Source organism: Cololabis saira, chromosome 5 (assembly GCF_033807715.1).
Source record: "Cololabis saira isolate AMF1-May2022 chromosome 5, fColSai1.1, whole genome shotgun sequence".
In the NCBI taxonomy this organism is placed as follows: domain Eukaryota; kingdom Metazoa; phylum Chordata; class Actinopteri; order Beloniformes; family Belonidae; genus Cololabis; species Cololabis saira.
The window spans coordinates 17,864,324-17,884,063 of NC_084591.1; the positions used below are offsets into that span (position 1 = coordinate 17,864,324).

Here is a 19,740-nt window from a genome sequence, read left to right on the forward strand (position 1 = left end):
ACAGTGGCTTAGGGTGAAAACATCTCAGAGAGTTCAAAAAATACCCCGGGGACTGGAATAAGAGGTGTAAAAAGTCCCTCTGGAAAGGAAAGGAAATGGAAAACAGCTGTAAATGGCTTCACAAATGCTGTATAGTTAACAGCATCTAAATCAAATGATTTTTTAAACAAAAGAGTTGGGACTGTGATGTAGGGTTTCAGCATTACTATAAAGAGTTGTTGCTACACTTTCGGTTTTGGTTTATTACTTTCAAAAGGCTTTATTGGTCAGACAGAATAACACGTTATTCTCGTTCTCTCATGTTTTTGGCACTGTAGGTTTGACTTCCTTATAACTTTTCCTTTCCTTGTTTCAGATGTAAACTATTCCTCTTTCATTCATTCTTCGGTGTTTTTTTTGTTTGTCTAAATTTTTTGTGGAGAAGATTACAGTTAGTTCTGCAACATCTTGACTGCTGTGAGTACTGAAAGCTATTACTACACTGTCTTGTATATTTTATCAGACACAGAGAAACTCGACATGTTTTACCTCCTGACTGAGAAAATCTGGTTTAATGCACTATGCTAGGATTTGTCTGGTTAATACTTTCAAATAATTCATCTTGAAATAATGATTAGAGCTCTTCTCCCTAACAGTAGACCTTACTGAAAGTCTTCGAGGAATGTCTCACTATGGGATTTGATACACACTTGGCTTCTTAAACTCAAATAGTGTATATTGACATCATTTCTTATTAAAGAAGAGTATGGGTTTTAATAAATACAGTGATATCCTGTCTTTTCTTTCCCTTTTTTGCGACACGGATCTGAAGATCTTCTTAGCTGCTCCTCTGAAAACCATTACAGAAATGACAAATTATTGAAGAACTTTTGGCTCTCTGAAGTTCAGGGAAAAGAAATCCATTTTACCTAGAGAGATTCCAATAATTGCAACTGAGTGCATTACACAACACACATCAAAAGACTCAGAAAACATTTCTCTCCAAAGGCTGAAAGGCCCCTTGAAACACTCTGTGGTTAGCCTTGTTTCTAAAGATCGGGCCCTTCAAGATTACTGCCACTTGAAGGGAGCATAGGGTTGTAATAACCAACAGCCTTCTTTTGACCAGGAGATGTCTTTTAAGTCAAAACCCTCTGTAGACTTTGGGAGAATGCTAGAGGGCTTTTTAAACATGGACATAAATTGTGTGGTATGGTTATTGTCATCATTTTTGTGGCCAATTGTGTTTGCCCGTCCTGTGACTGTTTTCATTGAAAATCATCACCAATAGTCCACAGAAATGTGAAAACACGATTCCATGCTGAGAAGATGATGCACACAATTCCTGAAACAATCAATCAGTACGAAAAAGAGATTGAGATTTATATTCATCATTTAGTACATCTATAAAGGAATAATGTCAAGCATTTTCTGCTTCCAGCTGCTCAGTTGTGGTTCTGCTCAACTTTTATATATTTTCTGTTATTGCAGACTGGATATGTTTAGATTTTCAATTCTTGGCTTATTTTTGATTGTGCTTTAGAGTAAATAAATACTGAGCAATATTATTATAACATTAAACATGTTTTATTAACTGTGACTGTGGCCAAACTTTCTATCCATCCATCCATCCATCCATCCATCCATCCATCCATCCATCCATCCATCCATCCATCCATCCATCCATCCACCCATCCATCCATCCATCCATCCATCCATCCATATACTTAATTAATATTTAATTAATAATTATACAAATGCTCTTTATTTTAAATTCATCAGTAATATGCACTTTTTGCTGTAGTGAGTATATGTATAATATATACTATTGTAAAGTTAAAAAGGTTCAAAGCATAGAACTGGATTACAAATAGTCCAGTTTCACGCTGAAGTATACAAGTTAAAGTACGTCCCACATAGATTTGGCTGCTATTCATAGCTCTTGCGTTTCCTTTTGGTAACTGGCTGTTGCAGCACAGACTGTTTCCTCTCACGCCGATGATCACCTCGAGTGAGGCAGCTAGACCTGCAGACCCCAGCTGTGTGCAGTGTGGGCAGCAGTAGCAACAAGGTGCTCCCGCAGAAGAATTCAGCACTTTGGACAGCACCTACACCAGCTCTCCTCACTCTGGATTTCCACTGCTGCACTCTTGCAGGCTGGGACCAAGGACTTTGCGGTCGGAAATGTGACCGCATTTCAACCAAGGTGCAGGAGGGAAACTGTTCAAGAGAGGCAAATTGGTGTCTAACTTGTTGGTTAGTCCTCCATGAAAAATGAAACAAAAAAAATCGCTGAAATGTCTTGAAACTGGAAAATGAATGGCAACCATCATTATTTAGTCCATGTTTAACAAAATTTAAACTTGATTTTGACTTCTCCATCTGCCATCAGGTATTTCGGCTGAGTTTTCTTGAGAAAGCTCTTCCAGCTGTGTCAGTTTGTGTTGCCTTCTTCACATTGCAGTTTCCACATCTCTTCATAGATGTTCAACAGAATTATGATCAGAGCTCACAGAAAACCATTTTAAGGACCGCTAGCTGTATCTTTAAATGGCAGCGCTTCATATATCAATATTTTTATATTATCTAGTTGTATTTAAATGTTGCATATGTGTCAATGAATAAAATAGGCAACATTCATGTTTAAGGAGTGCTTGAATTGAGTTTATTCTGATGAGGTCAAGAGAAACCCAAGCTTGCTGATTGGACTCCAGGCACAGAAAAAGCCCTGCAGGGGGATTAGGGTAAAGTAAACCATTTAATTTAGATAGTACAGGTTATCTGCTTGGCATCTCTGCCTCCCACGGTGCACTTTGAGGTCAGCTGCTATCAGTATATGTTACTTTAGGATGTCTTGGTAGTCTTGAGACGTTTCTATGTCCTGCAAAAGTTCAAGACCGCTACACCTGATGCAGCAAATCAGGCATATTTGAGCCCCCTTTGTGTTTCATTTGAAAGGCTTATTGTTCCGTTTGTGAATGTAGAGCAGATGTGTCACTCCAAAGGACATCCTGTCAGTGAGTTTTTGTGTTTCAACATTCATTTTTAGCAAATTCAAGTTTGTTTTATTATGTTGATAATATACCAGCGTGTGTCAGTTGAATTCTGCTTGAATATATTTTTGGATGTTTCCTTGGCTCCTTCCCTACCATCCACACCATCACTCCCTTCAACCTGTGATTGCATTTCCTCTTTCTGCCACATCCTGAGAAGTTGGTCACAGTCGTGTGGACCCTATGACTTCTTAATGATATCTAAACCTGCCATCAAAGAAATATGAAGCTGCTTGGAGATGGTCTCACGGTCTTTAATGCTTAGAATTTTCTCATTTGTTTACTCAACTCCATGTTCAGTGTGTTACACACAATTATAAACTAAATAGTACCTATTTTCATACTTCTTAATTGACTGAATGACTTATACAAAGGTTGAAGACACCTGTGATAGTAATTAAGCTTAAATTCTTTTAGAGGTATCAGCAAATCCGTGCATGCTATTTTGGAAAAACTTGTAAAATATAAAATGAAGTCCTTCTTTTCATACCATTTTCTCTTACATTTTACAGTCATGCAGATCCATATGAGACAACTGCAATCATTTAAAACAATTTTCACGAAGATGCAATTCTTATTTAAAATAGCTGTACCAACAAATAAGTCTTCATCTGTATCAAGAATATCTGTTGGTTAACACAAAATAATTTGATGCGATGCATAATACCAGGACAATTCATTTTCTACAAATAATATATTTTTTCTCCTTCAGGCAGTCGGGAAGCAGCTTTCACCTATGCCATTACGGCAGCAGGGGTGGCCCATGCTATTACAGCTGCATGCAGCCAGGGCAACCTGAGCCAATGCGGCTGCGACCGGGAGAAGCAGGGTTATTACAATCAGGAGGAAGGCTGGAAGTGGGGAGGCTGCTCGGCTGACATCAAGTACGGCATTGAGTTCTCACGACGCTTTGTGGATGCCCGGGAAATTAAAAAGACTCCTCGTCGACTGATGAACTTGCATAACAACGAGGCTGGCAGAAAGGTAAAAAGGCTGTGAGAGAGACATCAAATCTGTTTTTATGATTGAGTCTTCTTCATAAACACAAATACATGCAAAAAAAGATCAACCTCCTTAAGAGACATTGATCCGTCATACTTGCTTTGGATTTTCCTGAGAAATAGTGAACTATAAGCAACTTTTAGAGTGTAGTTATTTTGTTTTCAGCGATAATTAAAAAAGGCTTAGATATTCAGGTACGAGTGATTTGAATGTATCCCAGCCACTTTGCAACTGTGTTAGTGCACACCTTAGCAGTTGCTGAGGTGTGCACACAGTTGGAGATCATCAAATCTAACCTGACATGATTACATGTACTGTGCAGGGTTTGTGGTTGAGAATAATCCGAGAGATTGTTCTCAACTGTCCTGAGATGACAGAATCCCTCAGCAGAGTGGGAGGTATAGCCGGATAGAGCAGACTTAAAATGATCCATAGGACCTCCCAATCCAAGGTGTGGCACCAACAGCTGCTTCTCAAACGATCTTCAGTTTTTAACACTACGACCAATCAGAGCAACAAACAAAGTGACGAATTCAGAGCCATAAAAAAAAGGCAGTGGGAGAGTGTGTTGTGCAGAGGAGTAATTTGAACATTTGCTGTTGGCAAAACAGCAAATATACTGCAAAGGAATGATTTGAATGCCATTTTTTAGAGAAAAGTTCCTAATCTTTAACTGTTGATGCCAAAGCAGATTCAAATCCTCAAATGTAGCCATTTACACTGTTTTCATCCAGTTTACGTCACTGCTCTGCTGTCATCATGTTAAACCTGCCCAAACACTCTCTCTTTCCAAGAGTATACTGATATGATTAGCTCCCCAAGACTTTAGGACATAGTTAATGAGCTTCAATGGATGGTAGCTAGACGTACCTGCAAAGCAAATTTAAATTTTCTAGTGGTACGTCTCAATTTCTAGATTAAAAGGCTTTCCCCTAAACATTGATTTATGCTCAGTAATATAATGAAGACATACACTGAACACAACATGACTGAGCAAATCATTATAATTGGATAAGTGGGGGGTGTGGAAATACATATCAGGGCTGAATTAGTCAGTTGAAAAAATGATTTGGTGAGTACAGGGCAGATAGACGGAAGGAACGCTGCCTTATTTTATTAAGTCCACCAGTGGGTTGGATTAATTTCAGGATGAATTAACTGAATTAATTAATTTCCCTTCCTGGATGAATACAAATATATTTCTTGATTGTATTGAACTGAATGAGGGGAATTGGAATTATGAGACTTGTAGTCACCATGTACCATGACATCTTTCATACAAGATAGTGTCTCAGACCTGCTAGTCCATTTTTGTCCTCCAAGCGGGACATGAGTCTCCAGTGGATATTTGAGTATTCTGATGACCATCATTGAACATACAGTATGTGTATTGGTATTCGGAAACTTAAATCTTGCTAAGTTTTAGAAGGATATGTGATTCCTGGGGGAAAAATAAATAAATAGAAAAAAATCTAAGTCATAATTAGACAGATTTATGTTTTGATTACAACCATAAATCTGAAAAAATAGAAAACATACTGCAACTATTTTGAAATGGGCTTTAACTTTAATCTTTTATCTCTTAACAGACAGGTTGAACCCCAAACATTTTGTGTTTTCTCTTGTCAACTTCATTTGGTACTATACAGTATATCGATTTTTGAATGTCAGGCCTGCAACACACACTCCAAAACAAAGTTGAGATGCGGACAATTTAGTGCTGGTAAAGAGGTAAAAGATAAAAATAATGATGTTATTCCAAACAAATGCCAGTCACATGTGATGTGATTTGTAAACAGTATTTCTTCTTCTACAGTGACAAATAGCATTATATTAAATTCATCTGCTGCACATTCATCAGGTAAAAAGGCAGGGGTGTGATGTCACCTGTGATGTCCAATTCCTCAGACCAGGAAACATCCATCCATCTTTCCATTTTCTATACCTGCTGTATCTTTTGCATGGTCACAGGGTTTGCTGGAGTCTATCCCAGCTCATTACAGGCGAGAGGCCGGGGTTCACCCTGGACAGGTCGCCAGTCCATCGCAGGGCCACATATACAGGCAGACAACCATGCATACTCACATTCTTAGTATGCATGTTTTTGGACTCTGGGAGGAAGCCAGGGAACAACTGACAAGAATTGTTTTGGCCTCACGCTGATGCTGATTAATATTAATGAGACTCATAACCCATATTTGAAACGAAAACACATTTGCATAAATAAAATAAAAATAATTTCTTCAAAGCAGAACTTTTTTTTCGCCCATAGCAGTCTAAATTTCAACTTTGACCTCCTCATACTTTACTCTATACTTACTCAATACTTGTTTTTATGATAAAATATTGTTTTATGGGCTAAATTGTGTGTTAAAACACCAACTCATAAAGGTTAATAGTCAAAGCAAAAGTTGATGTCATTGGTTTTTGTTTTTGCCAATCATCTGGCTTTATTTTGGCTATTGATACTCTATAATGTTACATTTAGCTACATAAAACGGCAACTCAAGGATGAATAGACTTAAGATGTGTACGTGGATAAAATAAGTTATATCTGCATTGGGCTCAGTTTGACTCCAAAATATGATGGATTTGCACATCAGTACTTCTATCTCATCATAGATACCTGCAGTGAGGGTATAGATGTCATCATAGAAACAGATATCAGACTGCTGTTTTTGACTGGTGTTTTTGCAACATTGGAGGTCTGTGTTGGATGTTGCAACTTCATCCACATCTTCTGTTGCAGCTGCTCTGCCTTCCCTTCTTTCTAAACTAAGTTCACCTGGGGCTGGCTGAGGCAGCTTCAGTCTGCAAAGACGTACCTCTGCTACACTGATAACTCTCCAGTACAGCTTTGGCAGCAATGGAATAGAAGTTGTGGATCAGTAAAACAACAATAACGACAACAGAGGGTGACTGTTAGCATTTGACCTTTGAAAGACAGTAAAATAGTGCTCAGTATATCACTGAATCAAATCTTTGAGGATATGGAAGATTCCAGCAGCTGCACTTGCAGAAGTGGGTTTGGCAGCGTGCAGGGTGATAGATGGCAATCTCTAATTGGATATGACTGGATTCAAAAGCTGATGCTCATATGTGTAAAAATGCTAACTACTGGCTCCTGATGGCTGATATTATGGGGTTGTACCAAGGAATTGAGAGAAGGAATGGGAACATTACGTACCGATTAAAGCTTCACTTTCCCAACTTAGTTTTAATGTGGCGCAGGATTGAAAATTAAAAATGGATGTATAGTATATTTACAAAGGAAATGAAGTGGATGAAAAAAACCTAAGTATCCTGTTAAATAATTAAAAGTCAAAGTTAATTTAAGAAGTATGTTATTTCTCTATTTGCATTTCCAAACAATCCCAATTTTCTTACCCTGATTTAGTAACTCACTCACAAGAGAACATACAATAATAATGTTGCAGAACCTTGTATGAATCGTTTGAGGGTCTCCTTATGAAGAGGTGCAAATAGTTCCAGATAAAGAGCTAGACGTCAACATCATTTGTTTGATCAAGCTTTTGAGTGATAGATGACCCTGTTAACCTTTCAGCAGCTTGCTTTGCTCCTCGGAGGGAACCTTTAATTTATGTGCAAATGTGTTGGCAAACTTTGTTTAGCACATGCATGTGTGCCGTAAGTGTTCCCACAGCAGCCTTGAAGGGATGAAAGAGGGACTATGCGTGAGAGTAAATGAAAGTATTGATGGTATGCTGACAGATGAATCTCATTAATATCTTGAGTTTTTCATGTCCATTGAGGAAAAAGGAGTGTTGCCAGTGGTTGCCAAGGGGGAGGTCTGCCATCCCACCTTTCCAGTTCCTATCCCGTCATGGAATTATGAAGTGAAAAGCCAGGAACAGGATATTATTGCAGTTGTCTGCACGATACCAAAACATGTCACTGCCATTTGACTGCGTCTATTCAGGGTGTGAAAGCAGGCCGACAATGCTGGTGTTAACATAGCAGACTTACCGGGTCTGCACTGCCTGCCAGGGCGCTGGCATGTTGGGCAGCCGGAGCTGACACTATTGCTGTTCTCAGAAACCCACATTTGTTAAAGACTATCCCTGAATGGCTCAGTTTATTCTATCATGCACACAAACAAGCACGCACAGTTCACACACTCATGTGCAAAATACACCACCCCCTCTTTGAATCCTATGGTTTTTGGTGTAAATACATTGATTGCAATGGGTCTTGGGATTAGGTAAATACTACCCCAGATGAACGACATACAACTTTTTTTCCTGTTGGCATAGTTCGACCAAAATAAAGACAAAGAGGAAGTGTGCAGTACTGAGTCCTTTAGTGGTAATAACCTAAAGTAGTTGTAGTTGTTTCTAGTATGTCTTTATCAGTCAGGAACTTTGGCCTATTCGAGTGGAGAGCTTTGCTTCTCTTCAGCTTTGAGGCATTTTCCTACACACAGGTCTCCGACAGAATGTTTACACATATCCAATATCCAAGCATCCTGAGTGTGGCTGTTGGCTTACTCTGAAAGAGGTGACATCCGTCATCGCCAACCTCAACTGTGGGCATGCATCACAAACAGAGCAACAAAAAGTTGGGGAATTTTCAATATTCAACATGAGCATCAGTCAATCAAATTGCAGCTATACAGCGAGTACTAGCCAATGAAATCGTGTATGGGTGTGGGACAGTATCAGAATGTGTGCTGTGAGCATGAAGAAAATTAGTTGGCTGTGTATTGTGTGATGAAGGCACATCAGAGGAACCGCCCACCAAGCACCAACGCTGCTGTGTGAACATAAAGTTAAGGTCCCACTGCAGCATCTTCAACAAGGTCATTCTGAAACCTTGTTTTATTTTCATTTTTGGAACTCAGATCTATATTTTCTACTGTGTTCATCATCGTTGTCTTGTTGCATGATCCAATTTCATCCAAGCTTTAGCTGATAGACAGATGGCCCCACATTTGCCTCTAGGATACTCTGGTACACAGAGGAATTCATGGTTGACTCAATAACCTCGAGGTGCACAGGTCCTGTTGCAACAAATTGAGACCAAACCATGCCCCTCCCAATACCCTGCACTGAGTATGAGGATGTTCCTGCTGAAATACCGTGTTTGGCTTTAATGCCCAGTGAAATACCGTGTTTGTCCTTAATGCCCAGTGAAATACTGTGTTTGGCAAAAACCAAACAACTCGACTTTGGTCTTACTGTCTTTAGGACATTGTTCCAGAAGTCTTGTGGTTTGCTCTGATTTTGCAAACCTCAGTTGTGCTTCCATGTTCCTTTTAGACAGAAGAGGCTTTCTACTGCCAGACCTTCCAAACAAACCACACTTGTTCAGTCTTCTAATTTTGCTGACATGGACTTAACCATTTAACATGCTCAGTTAAGCCTTTGGAGTCTGAGATATTTCTCCTGTTATTAATTAATTTATCTTTTTATTTCTCTGGCAATTGCAGGGTCTGACCTTCAGGTAGATTTCCTGAGACATTCCTGAGAAGATTGGCGACTGTCTTGATGGTTTTCCATTTGTGAATAATCTTTCTCAATGTGGAATCCAATGTTGAATTCTGGAATATTCAACAGTTGTTTTACAGCCCTTTCCACATTAATGTGCAGCAACAGTTGCTTCTTTAAGACCGTTGCTGATGTATGTCCCTCTTGGCATTGTTTTAGCACACAGCTGACTGTTCCAGACCCACATACTGCCATAACATCTGCTTTCCTAGAGATCTGCTCACTTACTGCTGATCAGTTCATCAAGGGCTGTTGATTTCATCTAATGAAATAATATTAACTTCATGATTTTCATTGTGAAAAAAGTAATATGATGTTGTCGATCTGAAGTTGTTTGCCTAATCCATAGAAATGCTATGATCAGATGATTTTTAATATGTTTTTACACCAACAAAACAACAAACAAACAAAAAAAAAAATTGGATTGAAAGATGGAAAAACTAACTTTTGCAGAAATGCAAGTTTATATCCGTCTGGATCGTATCAGATACTTAAGCAGCTGTAAGTCCTTGTCATCAATGAAATGTTTAAAACATGTCAAAATCCATATAGTTCTGAGCAGCCCTTGTGTTATATGAATATAGACATTGATGTGTGCTAATTTTAACGTGTCTGCTGGAGAGCATCAGATACATCAAACTCCGGACTGAACTAGAGATACTGAAGCCCAGAAAATCTAAGACAGATGCAAGCGTCTGTAGAATCTGAAGTATTTTGACTTTCATCTGGAGTTTATCTGGATGTTTTTCATCTGAAATAAGTACAATAAGTGGTGATTTTTCTCTGTGTGAAGTATTTTTCTTTTTATGCATTCGGTGCTATCCACAACTTTAACTTTTTACAGGATTTTTTAATGACATTATAATAATGTCATTAAAAACATTTGCTCACATTCTCAATATCTAGTTTGAATTATTTCTAATTTTAATTTGGGGATAGGTAAAGTATTATCAAGCTGCATGGAATTAAATTTTGCAAGTGTCCTGGCTAAGAAAACATTGCGTTAACAATAGGGGTGTAACGGTACACAAAAATCTCGGTTCGGTACGTACCTCGGTTTGGAGGTCACGGTTCGGTTCATTTTCGGTACAGTAAGAAAACAAAATGCAAAATATAAACGTGCTAGTTGTTTATTACACACACACAAAATAACATTGGCTCTACGTGTGCCGGCGCTAGGACCCAGCGGACGCATGGTGTGTCGTCGGGCGGTGTTTTCCTTCATGTTTCCCTGCAGCGTCACATGCAAACACAAACACACGGACCTGGCAGAAACATTTCTTTATATCATGTTGTCCGTCGCCCGCGATATTTTTTGTTTTTTTGGGCGGTGCCATAGTTGGCTGGCTACAAACTCTATACATCCCATAATGTATAATAATATGCCCGCGCTCTCAGCAGCGGTACTTGCATCGTTAAGGCTGATTTATGGTGCCGCGTTACACCAACGCAGATCCTACGGCGTAGGGTACGCAGCGAGCGGCCGTACGCGCGTACCCTACGGCGTAGGCTCTACGTCGATTTAACGCCGAACCATAATTCAGGCTTTACTAGACAACGAAGCAGGTTGACTCACGTTGCAGAACAGCGCTGCAGAGGCGCTCATAAATGTAAATGATCATTGATTTTTTTTTTTTTTAGGCCTGGCGGGGGGTCTTGATGGTAGGGGAAACACTGGACTTGTCACAATTATGTGCTTAGCTCTTTAGTTCTTCATTAGTTAGTGCTTTTTTCTTTAATCTTAATACTTTCTCGGTGTGAGCGCAACTGCAGCAGCGCTCTGCTCCACAACGTGCGGTCCTCTACTTAATATGTCCGTGTGGAAACTCGTTCGGTACGCCTCCGTTCTGAACCGAACACGCTATACCGAACGGTTCAATACAAATACATGTACCGTTACACCCCTAGTTAACAATGTACCTAGAGCAACTTCATCAATGTATAATATGCCAATATTCGGTACAAATATGGTAAAGCAAAAGCTCTAAGTTGTTTTTTCCAATAATGCTTAGTGCCCTCTAGACAGTATCCAGTGTGGCATTATTCATTTTGTAACAGAAGATAAAACATTTTTTTTTTTTTTTTGCATAATGTGTTGCCATACCACAATGTTTTGGAAAAAATTTTAAAAAAAGTGTATCATAACCAAGACAGTCAAGGCAAATGAGCAGCAAAAAAAATGATCCTTATACTGATGAGAAGAGAAATTGTGCCTCGGATGGGATGCAGCTGAAATTTTGTTTTCCAATCACTGATACGAGCCATCATTAAAACAGAAGACTATAATTACAAGATTAGATTCAGCGACCAAACCAAATGTAAAAGAACACCCACTGAAACACCACAACCCTAAATCTGGCCGGGTGGACGAGTGGATGGGGGGTGGGAGTGGAGGGTGGGGGTAGTTTGACAAGCAATGTTTAGATGAGAATCTACTCATATTGGACTAATCAGTAACAGATCAGAAGCTTTGATGGACACAGTTTAAGTAAATGTTTCCATGCATCTGTCACGCTCTTTATGCCAGGCATTCCTTGTGGTTTTTGTGCTGTGCATTTTTGGAAATCCTCACTCTGAATCAACATCCGCGGCAAAGCTGACAGCTGACCCCAGCTTTTATGTAGTCAGGGGAACTCATGTTTTTTCAATCAAATGTCCTTAAACTGGGAAACTGTGACCACATGGGTGCACAGACATGACCGACAGAGATACTGAACGTCACTTGTGTACGTTCATAAGTGTTGGATAGAAGGGATGACTTGTGCCTCTGGAAAGTCCGGTTGCCAGGAAAAAGCTGCACAAGCAACCAGCATATTATACAACAAAGACACATGCTTCGTTCAAGAAAGTCAGGGACTCTTCATTGGGTTTAAGGATTCATGTTCAACAAAGGAGGGTGCAATTGTAATTTGGAAGTTTTTATATGTTATCATTTAGATTCTTAGTCTGCAAGGTGAACGGATCAACAGTGAAAAACTGTCAACACAGTGCAATATTTATTGTGTGCCCCAGAAATAGAGGGAATAACCTTTTTTTGCCATATGTGGTAATTTAGACCAGGTCTGAGGAAGGGAGTAACCCCCCCACACCCCAACCCCCATCCCCAAACCACAACATTTCTTCTTATACTTAACATGGGATTATTATTTCTAAACCCTTTCTCGTGCCATTTTGTCTAACTCTTAAATTTTCAGAATGTTGTTTAAGGATTCGCATAATTTTTAAATTCAGTTTGTCTTTGTTTAAAAATGCACGTGCAACACATTTAGTTGTACAATAATCCCAGTTCAATTCATCCAAGATGGCTGCATGACTCCTATGTTTATTTTTCTCTTTCAGTGATGTGGTTAAGAGAAGATAAAGAAAATTACAGGATGGGATATTACCAGTAAATACAATGTCCCCTCCTTCAGATCATGCTGCTGCATGCAATACATGTCTGAAGATTGTGATATGTTTGGATTTGTCTATGACTGCAAATTAGAAAAGGTTGGGATGTTGCGATGAACACGAAGAAAACATAATACAGCAATTCCTACATTCTAATGTTTGCTTTTACTTTTATTTCTTTGCAGACAGTGAAAATGAAATATCTATTATGTTTTATTCCACATTAATATTCCACACTATTTATCAATATTTGTATTTCAGGCCTGCAACAACTCCATATAAAGTAAATATTAACGCTGTTACCACTTTGTAATGCTCCAAGTTCCTCTCACAACACTTTTATAAGCATTGGGGCATTGAGGAGACTAAGTGATAAAGGGTTTCAATTTTTAACTTGTTATATTTTTCCTGCAAACAAGTTTTGCAACAGAGAATGATTGTTGTTTGACTTTTTCATTCCAAAAAGCTCCACACATCTACTGTAGTGACGGATCAGGACTGCATGCAAGCCATTCCAGTCCCAGTATCCTCTTGTTCTTCAGCCATACCTGTGTAATGTGTGTATAATGATTACACTGACCTATTGAAAATGCATGAACATCATCTCAAAGGCACCAAATTTAGCTATACTGTACATTGGGATATCTTGGCCTCAAACTAACTCCTTAGAAAAGGGGGAAAAAATCAGTCAAAGAAAAGCGTTTTTCCCTCAAACTTTATGTATCATCCAAAGCTGTTTTATCTTCCTTTTTTTGGGTTTGATTTGTCAGAGACCAGCACTCACCCAGAATTATAACATCTCTTTAACTGCCTATTGTAGCAAGTCATCTACACAATCATCACTTCCTGGAAGCATCAGTGGTGATTAAAAAAGAAAAACAAGTATTTTCGTTTTGTTTTAGCTTAGCAACACAAAGTTGGCATCTGCCTACCACCTATTGTTCACCAATAACATTTAATCAACAGCGTCCTTATATAATCAGTGTGTCAAAATAAATATGCTAAGATTTATTTTTTTCCACCTACAACAAACATTCCCATGATACATGATGGGTACCGTAATTTTTGCATTTGTTATTAAAAGATACAGAAACAAAGTTGTTTTAATGCGACCAAAGATCAGTGTTTGGGTGACTGACTCCTCGAGACTTACTTCAGGGGAAGTCACACTTTTTTGTATTGTTTTCATTGTTAAGATGTTTTTTATTTTTATTTTAATCATCTCTTATATTAAAAAATATTTATGCTTATAACCACTGCAAAGAGCACAATAAAAATCAGCATCCTGGTTAAAGTTTATTTACATCTGTATATCTGCTGGAGCTTTATACCAGTTTTTTTTTTCTCTGTCACACTGCAGGTTTTAGAAGAAAGGATGAAGCTAGAGTGCAAGTGTCACGGCGTCTCAGGCTCCTGCACCACTAAGACCTGCTGGACTACACTTCCAAAGTTCCGCGAGATCGGCTACGTACTCAGGGAGAAGTACAATGAAGCCGTTCACGTGGAGGTGGTTCGGGCTAGCCGACTGCGCCAGCCCACTCACCTCAAGGTAAAGCAGACTCAGGGCTACAGAAAGCCCATGGAGACAGACCTTGTTTACATTGAGAGGTCGCCCAACTACTGCGAGGAGGACGCAGCCACGGGGAGCGTGGGCACCCAGGGACGCCTGTGTAACCGCACCTCGCCACACACAGATGGCTGCGACCTCATGTGCTGCGGCCGAGGCTACAATACGCACCAGTACACCAAAGTGTGGCAATGCAACTGTAAGTTCCAATGGTGCTGCTTCGTCAAATGCAACACGTGCAGCGAGAGGACGGAGGTGTTTACCTGCAAATAAAAACACAAGGAACTCCAACATCGGGAGGTGAAGCACCGAGGACTAGCTGAGTGAGGACGATCTCAGAGAGCACGATATAGGTGTGTCTTCGACCAGTGGGAGATCTCAACAATGAACAAACGGAATTTAAACTCAGCTCTTCATGGCATTGTTTTGCACACCAGAATCTATCTAATTGCCTTTCAGAAAGTAATTGCTAAATATCAGTAGGTAATAACCCAGAACTTTACTGTTATGTAGAGATTGTGCTCATGTACTGATGTTTCCACGGTGAGGTTTGGACTACCCGCAATGAAGGAGGCCCTCGGTGGGAACCACGGTCTGCACTCTGGGGATTTGTAATGGCTCAAGTCACGAGATCATTGCATGGAGAGGAACTCGGAGAAAAATGGGAATTGATGAAAATGACAGCAGCTCATGCGAGGTGACTGGCAGAGAGCTTTCAAGTCTTTGATGAGAAACATTTATTCATTTTGTCGCATGTACGCGAAAGGGGAGCTTAAGTGAATGGTGACATGAACCCTCTAGATTGACTGGGGCCTCTGCTGGAAGTCTGTCGAAATTAAGAGCTTTTTGTAAGTACGGTGCATTGTGCTGCACCAAAATATTAGTGGAGAACTATGTTAAACCCTCTGCTGCCAACTGGAAAATAGTGGAGTATGTTAGTTTTCCAGTAACACTGGAACTGTCTGTTCTGAACACTGAAAATAAATTGTCTATTTATGTTATAGTATCTTAAACAAAGCACTAACGGGTAGAGATGTCTTTTTTTTGTACTAAATGTAAAGAAAAATAATTTTTAGAAATTCTGACTGAAGATGTGTGTCTATTAGAAAAGGACCCCACAATCCCTAAAACACTTAATTTTTTCATTTAAAAAAGAAAAAGAAAAAAAAAGGTTCAATGTTCATTGTGGACAGAAAAATACATCAGTGTAATATTCATTCCAACGTCATGATTCTAGTTCGTTGTAGCATGCTTCGTTTGCAGTCCTGTTTTTCTGAGTCCTGAGTAGTTACATCTATTCGGGTGGTTGGGCAACATCAGTTAAGAGACAGTGGATAAAAAGCACATTAAACTGCAGAGATCCTTCCTCAGTTCTTTAAAATAAACATTAAAATTGTGCTGAATGTGTTGTTAAGTGCTACACTCATATTTTTATTCAAAAAAACAACTCATGAAGCAAATAAATGCCCGTTTGACTCAGTTTGCAAGTTCATTGCTGCAATATCAAATGAAGTTAAACCTGCAGACTTTATAGTTCAAAGGTTTTACTTGTTCTTCCTATTAAAGTTATAACACATCCATAAACTGTGAGAGGGAGATATGAATCGTGTCTGAGTGTTGCTCTTGGTTAAATGAATTGTTACATCCATACAACCACATTCCTATGCTCACTTCACGGTGTTCAGGGTCACGGAGGGGCTGTAGCCTACCCCTGCTTTCATCGGGTAAGTGGTGAGGTATCTACTGGACAAGAAACTGGAAACCAGAGAGAATCAATAATTCATACTCTCATTCACTCAACCAATCCTGACATGCTTGACTGCGGCAGAATAGGGCATGATTTGAACCATGAACTTTTCACTGTGAGGCAACATGCTCGCCACCACATCACTAGCCACCACATCATTGTGCTTCCTCTCCACAACAACAACAACAAGACATTTCCAGTTTATCACAATGCAGCCTAGTTTTAAGGATTAAACGTGCTGATTTTTGAGAGCAAGGGTGCAATTTGTGAGCAGCAGTATGTTTTCATGCCAAGAAAAACCAATATGAATGCAATGTTTGCATCGAGAATCCTTATGGCGAAGTACAGAAGAAGGTCAGAAGGAATTGCACTGTGTCTCAGATTCAGTGAAAGTATAAGACAGAGTGCCGGGGGAGGCATTGTGGTTTTGCATGAGGAAGTCTAGAGTGGCAGAAAACTGTTTGAATTGTACGAGGCATGTATGAAGGCAGCATGACAGCGGTGATGTGTAGAGTAGGAGTGACAGATGGATTCCAGGTGGTTGTGGGACTGCATTTATGATTGGCCCTGAGCCCCTTCTTGGAGATAGATTGACAGGAGGTCATACAAGAGTCTCCACGGATTAAAATTTTTGACAATGATACTGTGATATGTAGACAGAGTGGGGAGTAGAGCGTGTTAGAAAACCTAGAAAGGTGGAAATATGCGCTAGAGAGAAGAGAAATGAAGGTCAGTAATAGCAAGAAACAGGAGTTTAAATACTTGGCTTACCTGTGTAGGAGAGTGGAAAAGAGGTGGAGAAGATGGTGCAGAGTGGCTGGAGCGATCTGTGATAGCAGACTTGCAGGGAGAGTAAAGGCAAAGGTCTACAAGCTAGTTGTGCGACCAGCCATTCCTTTTGACTTGGAGACAGCAGCACTAGAAGCATCAGCTGGAGGTGGCAGAGCTGAAGTCTTTGGGAGTGCCAAGGATGGTTAAGATTAAGAATCAGAGTAACGGCCAGGGTTAGAAAACTTATAAAATAAGAGAGGCTAGACTGAGATGATCTGGACACATAAAAAGGGGTGATAGTTTCTACACTGATATAAAGATACTGAAGATGGAGCTGCTAGGCTGGAGAAAAAGGTAAAGACCATGGAGGAGATCTCTGGATGTGCTGGAAGAGAATATGCAGCCGGTCGATGTGACGGAGGTGGATACAGAAGATGGTAAGATGGAAACAAGTGATCTGCCATGTCAACCTTATATTATAAATCTAACTGTGCTAAGGATGGCAATACAAGAGAGCTTAACAAGAGTTATATATTTTCAACACCACAGTGGGTAAACATATCTGCGTAGAAATGGGTGCTTGCAGCTTCAGCAAGTGCTGCAGAGGTTGTTTAAGAGGAGCCTGATCAATTCATTTTAATTTCACTAAAAAATTTAATCGAAGCTCTGTCAGGTTTCAAAGCATTCCCAGATCAAACTGTACTGTAGCTGAAGTGTTAGAATCTGTTTTCATAGGTTTCCATCCAATCTGTTCTGTCTAGAATTTGTAGAAAGTCAACAACAATACTCCAAAGTCAGTTTGCCCTGATCTTGCTTGCTCATTTAACTCCCTCTACGCCCATAAATTATTAGGGCCCGAGCACTGACAGTGCGAAGGCCCTATTGTATCTGTAGGAATTGTTCTCGTTATCCTCGTTCTCGTTATCCTCTTTCTTGTTTTTCTTCCAACGAAATGAGGGCCTTTTTGCCCCCCTAAACGTGCCCCAAAAGTCACCAAATTTTGCCCGCAAGCCAGGCCTGGCGAAAAATTTGATAGACGTAGCCTAATGACTCAACAGCGCCCCCTAGAAAACTTCGTGCCTCAAGCCCCACGATACGATTTGACGTACATGCACCAAAATCAGTACACACCTGTATCATTTCACAACTTAAAGAAAAGTATTGGCGCCATGGCCGAAACAGAACAGGAAGTCGGCCATTTTGAATTAATCATGTCATTTTGCTGCAATTTATGCCATTAGGCCCGTTCATCGCTGTTTTAATTACTTTTGCTATCCATATGCACATTTGGCAGAAGCGAAACACTGTGTTCATTGTTTTCGGCTTTAGATGTGCTCATAGGTGTTCTTGTTTGTTTGTTTGTTTGTCTGTTTTTCTCTAAATTTGGAATAAGTGCATGTCGCTCAGCTCAGCCTCCCCATGCCTTGTTCCCGACTTGGCATAAAAAAATGATAGTGATATTCATTTTCTCAAATAAATAATAAGGAAAGGTCATATATGTAAAATATTGTTATTCCTGTAATAAATACAATATACTGTAATACATACAATATACTGTATACACTACTTCGAACTGAAAAAAATCTGGGTTTTTTGGCACTTGAAATTGTTGCCATTCCTTTTTGCCCCTTAAATGTTATGAGGTCTCTGCTGTAAAATTATGTAAGTTTTACAGACTTTACAGATGATTATTGGTTTAGGTTCACATGGTAAGAGTTTAGAATAGGTTTTGCACATTGATAACAACATTTTAAAAACGTAAAGACAGATTTAGCCCAGTGATGCACTATGTTCACTGTTTTTTCGAGTTTTTTGTAGGATTGATATCAATTCTAACTTCAGCTGTAGTTCAACCACAATAGTTTTTTCAATATGTTTTCATATTTTCTTAGTCTACTCTCAACTCTGATGATGAAGTTGAGAAAATCTCTCCTGTTCTAGGTTGGTTAGGTTTCCAAATTTATTTTTTCTTTGTAAAATGTCAGAATAACAAGAGAAGTGTTTTTTTTTCTTCTCTTACTTCAGAGTCAGAGGTTTACATATTCTTGATTACCGCTATAAAACTGTTAAACTTGTTTAAATCATTTTGGGTAACACTCCACAAGCTCTCACAATATCCAGCTGGATTTTTAGTCAATTTCTCCTGACAACTCACAGACCTCAGTCACCTCTGTTGGCCTTCTTGCTCACACATGCCTTCTCACGGCCTCCCACAAATGTTATTTGGGGTTAGGGCTTTGTCATGGCCACTTCACATTGTTAGACAACTTATTTAAAAGTATGTGTGGGACCACTCCCCATTCGGAAGACCCAAGCTGTACATTTTTGGCTGATGTTGCTTTAATATATTCTCAGAATCTTCATTGTGAAGTGCATCGAAGCAGTCCCACAGCATGATGCAGCCGCCCCCATATTTCAGAGTTGGAAAGAAGTTCTGAAAGTGTGGAAAGTTTCTCTCTGTAACCCCCATTAAAGATGATCATCATGACCAATCAGTTCGATTTTAGTCTAAGTGGACCACAGGCCACATCTCCAGAAGTTCAAATCCTTGCCCCCATGTAGTATAGTTTCAAACTGTAACCTGGCTTTTTCTTTCTGATAGTTTTGGAGCAATTACTTTATCTGCGGGCCTTTCAGCTTATATTGGTACAGAATGCATTTTACAGTAGAAAATTATATTCTCCTCGATGTTTCGGTCAACATCTTTGCAAGGTCTTTTGTTGT

At 39.5% G+C, this 19,740-nt stretch overlaps 1 protein-coding gene across 2 annotated transcripts in view; it reads left to right on the forward strand.

Annotated features, from left to right (window-relative positions):
• wnt7bb (wingless-type MMTV integration site family, member 7Bb) overlaps window positions 1-16,068 on the forward strand; it is a 48,974-nt gene extending 32,906 nt beyond the window's left edge. For both annotated transcript variants that reach the window (XM_061721114.1, XM_061721115.1), the window contains exons 3-4: window positions 3,745-4,016; window positions 14,292-16,068. In XM_061721114.1, coding sequence (XP_061577098.1) covers window positions 3,745-4,016; window positions 14,292-14,771 — 752 coding nt within the window. In that variant the 3' untranslated portion in view covers window positions 14,772-16,068. The remainder of the gene's footprint in view (window positions 1-3,744; window positions 4,017-14,291) is intronic.
• The last annotated feature ends 3,672 nt before the right edge of the window (window positions 16,069-19,740 follow it).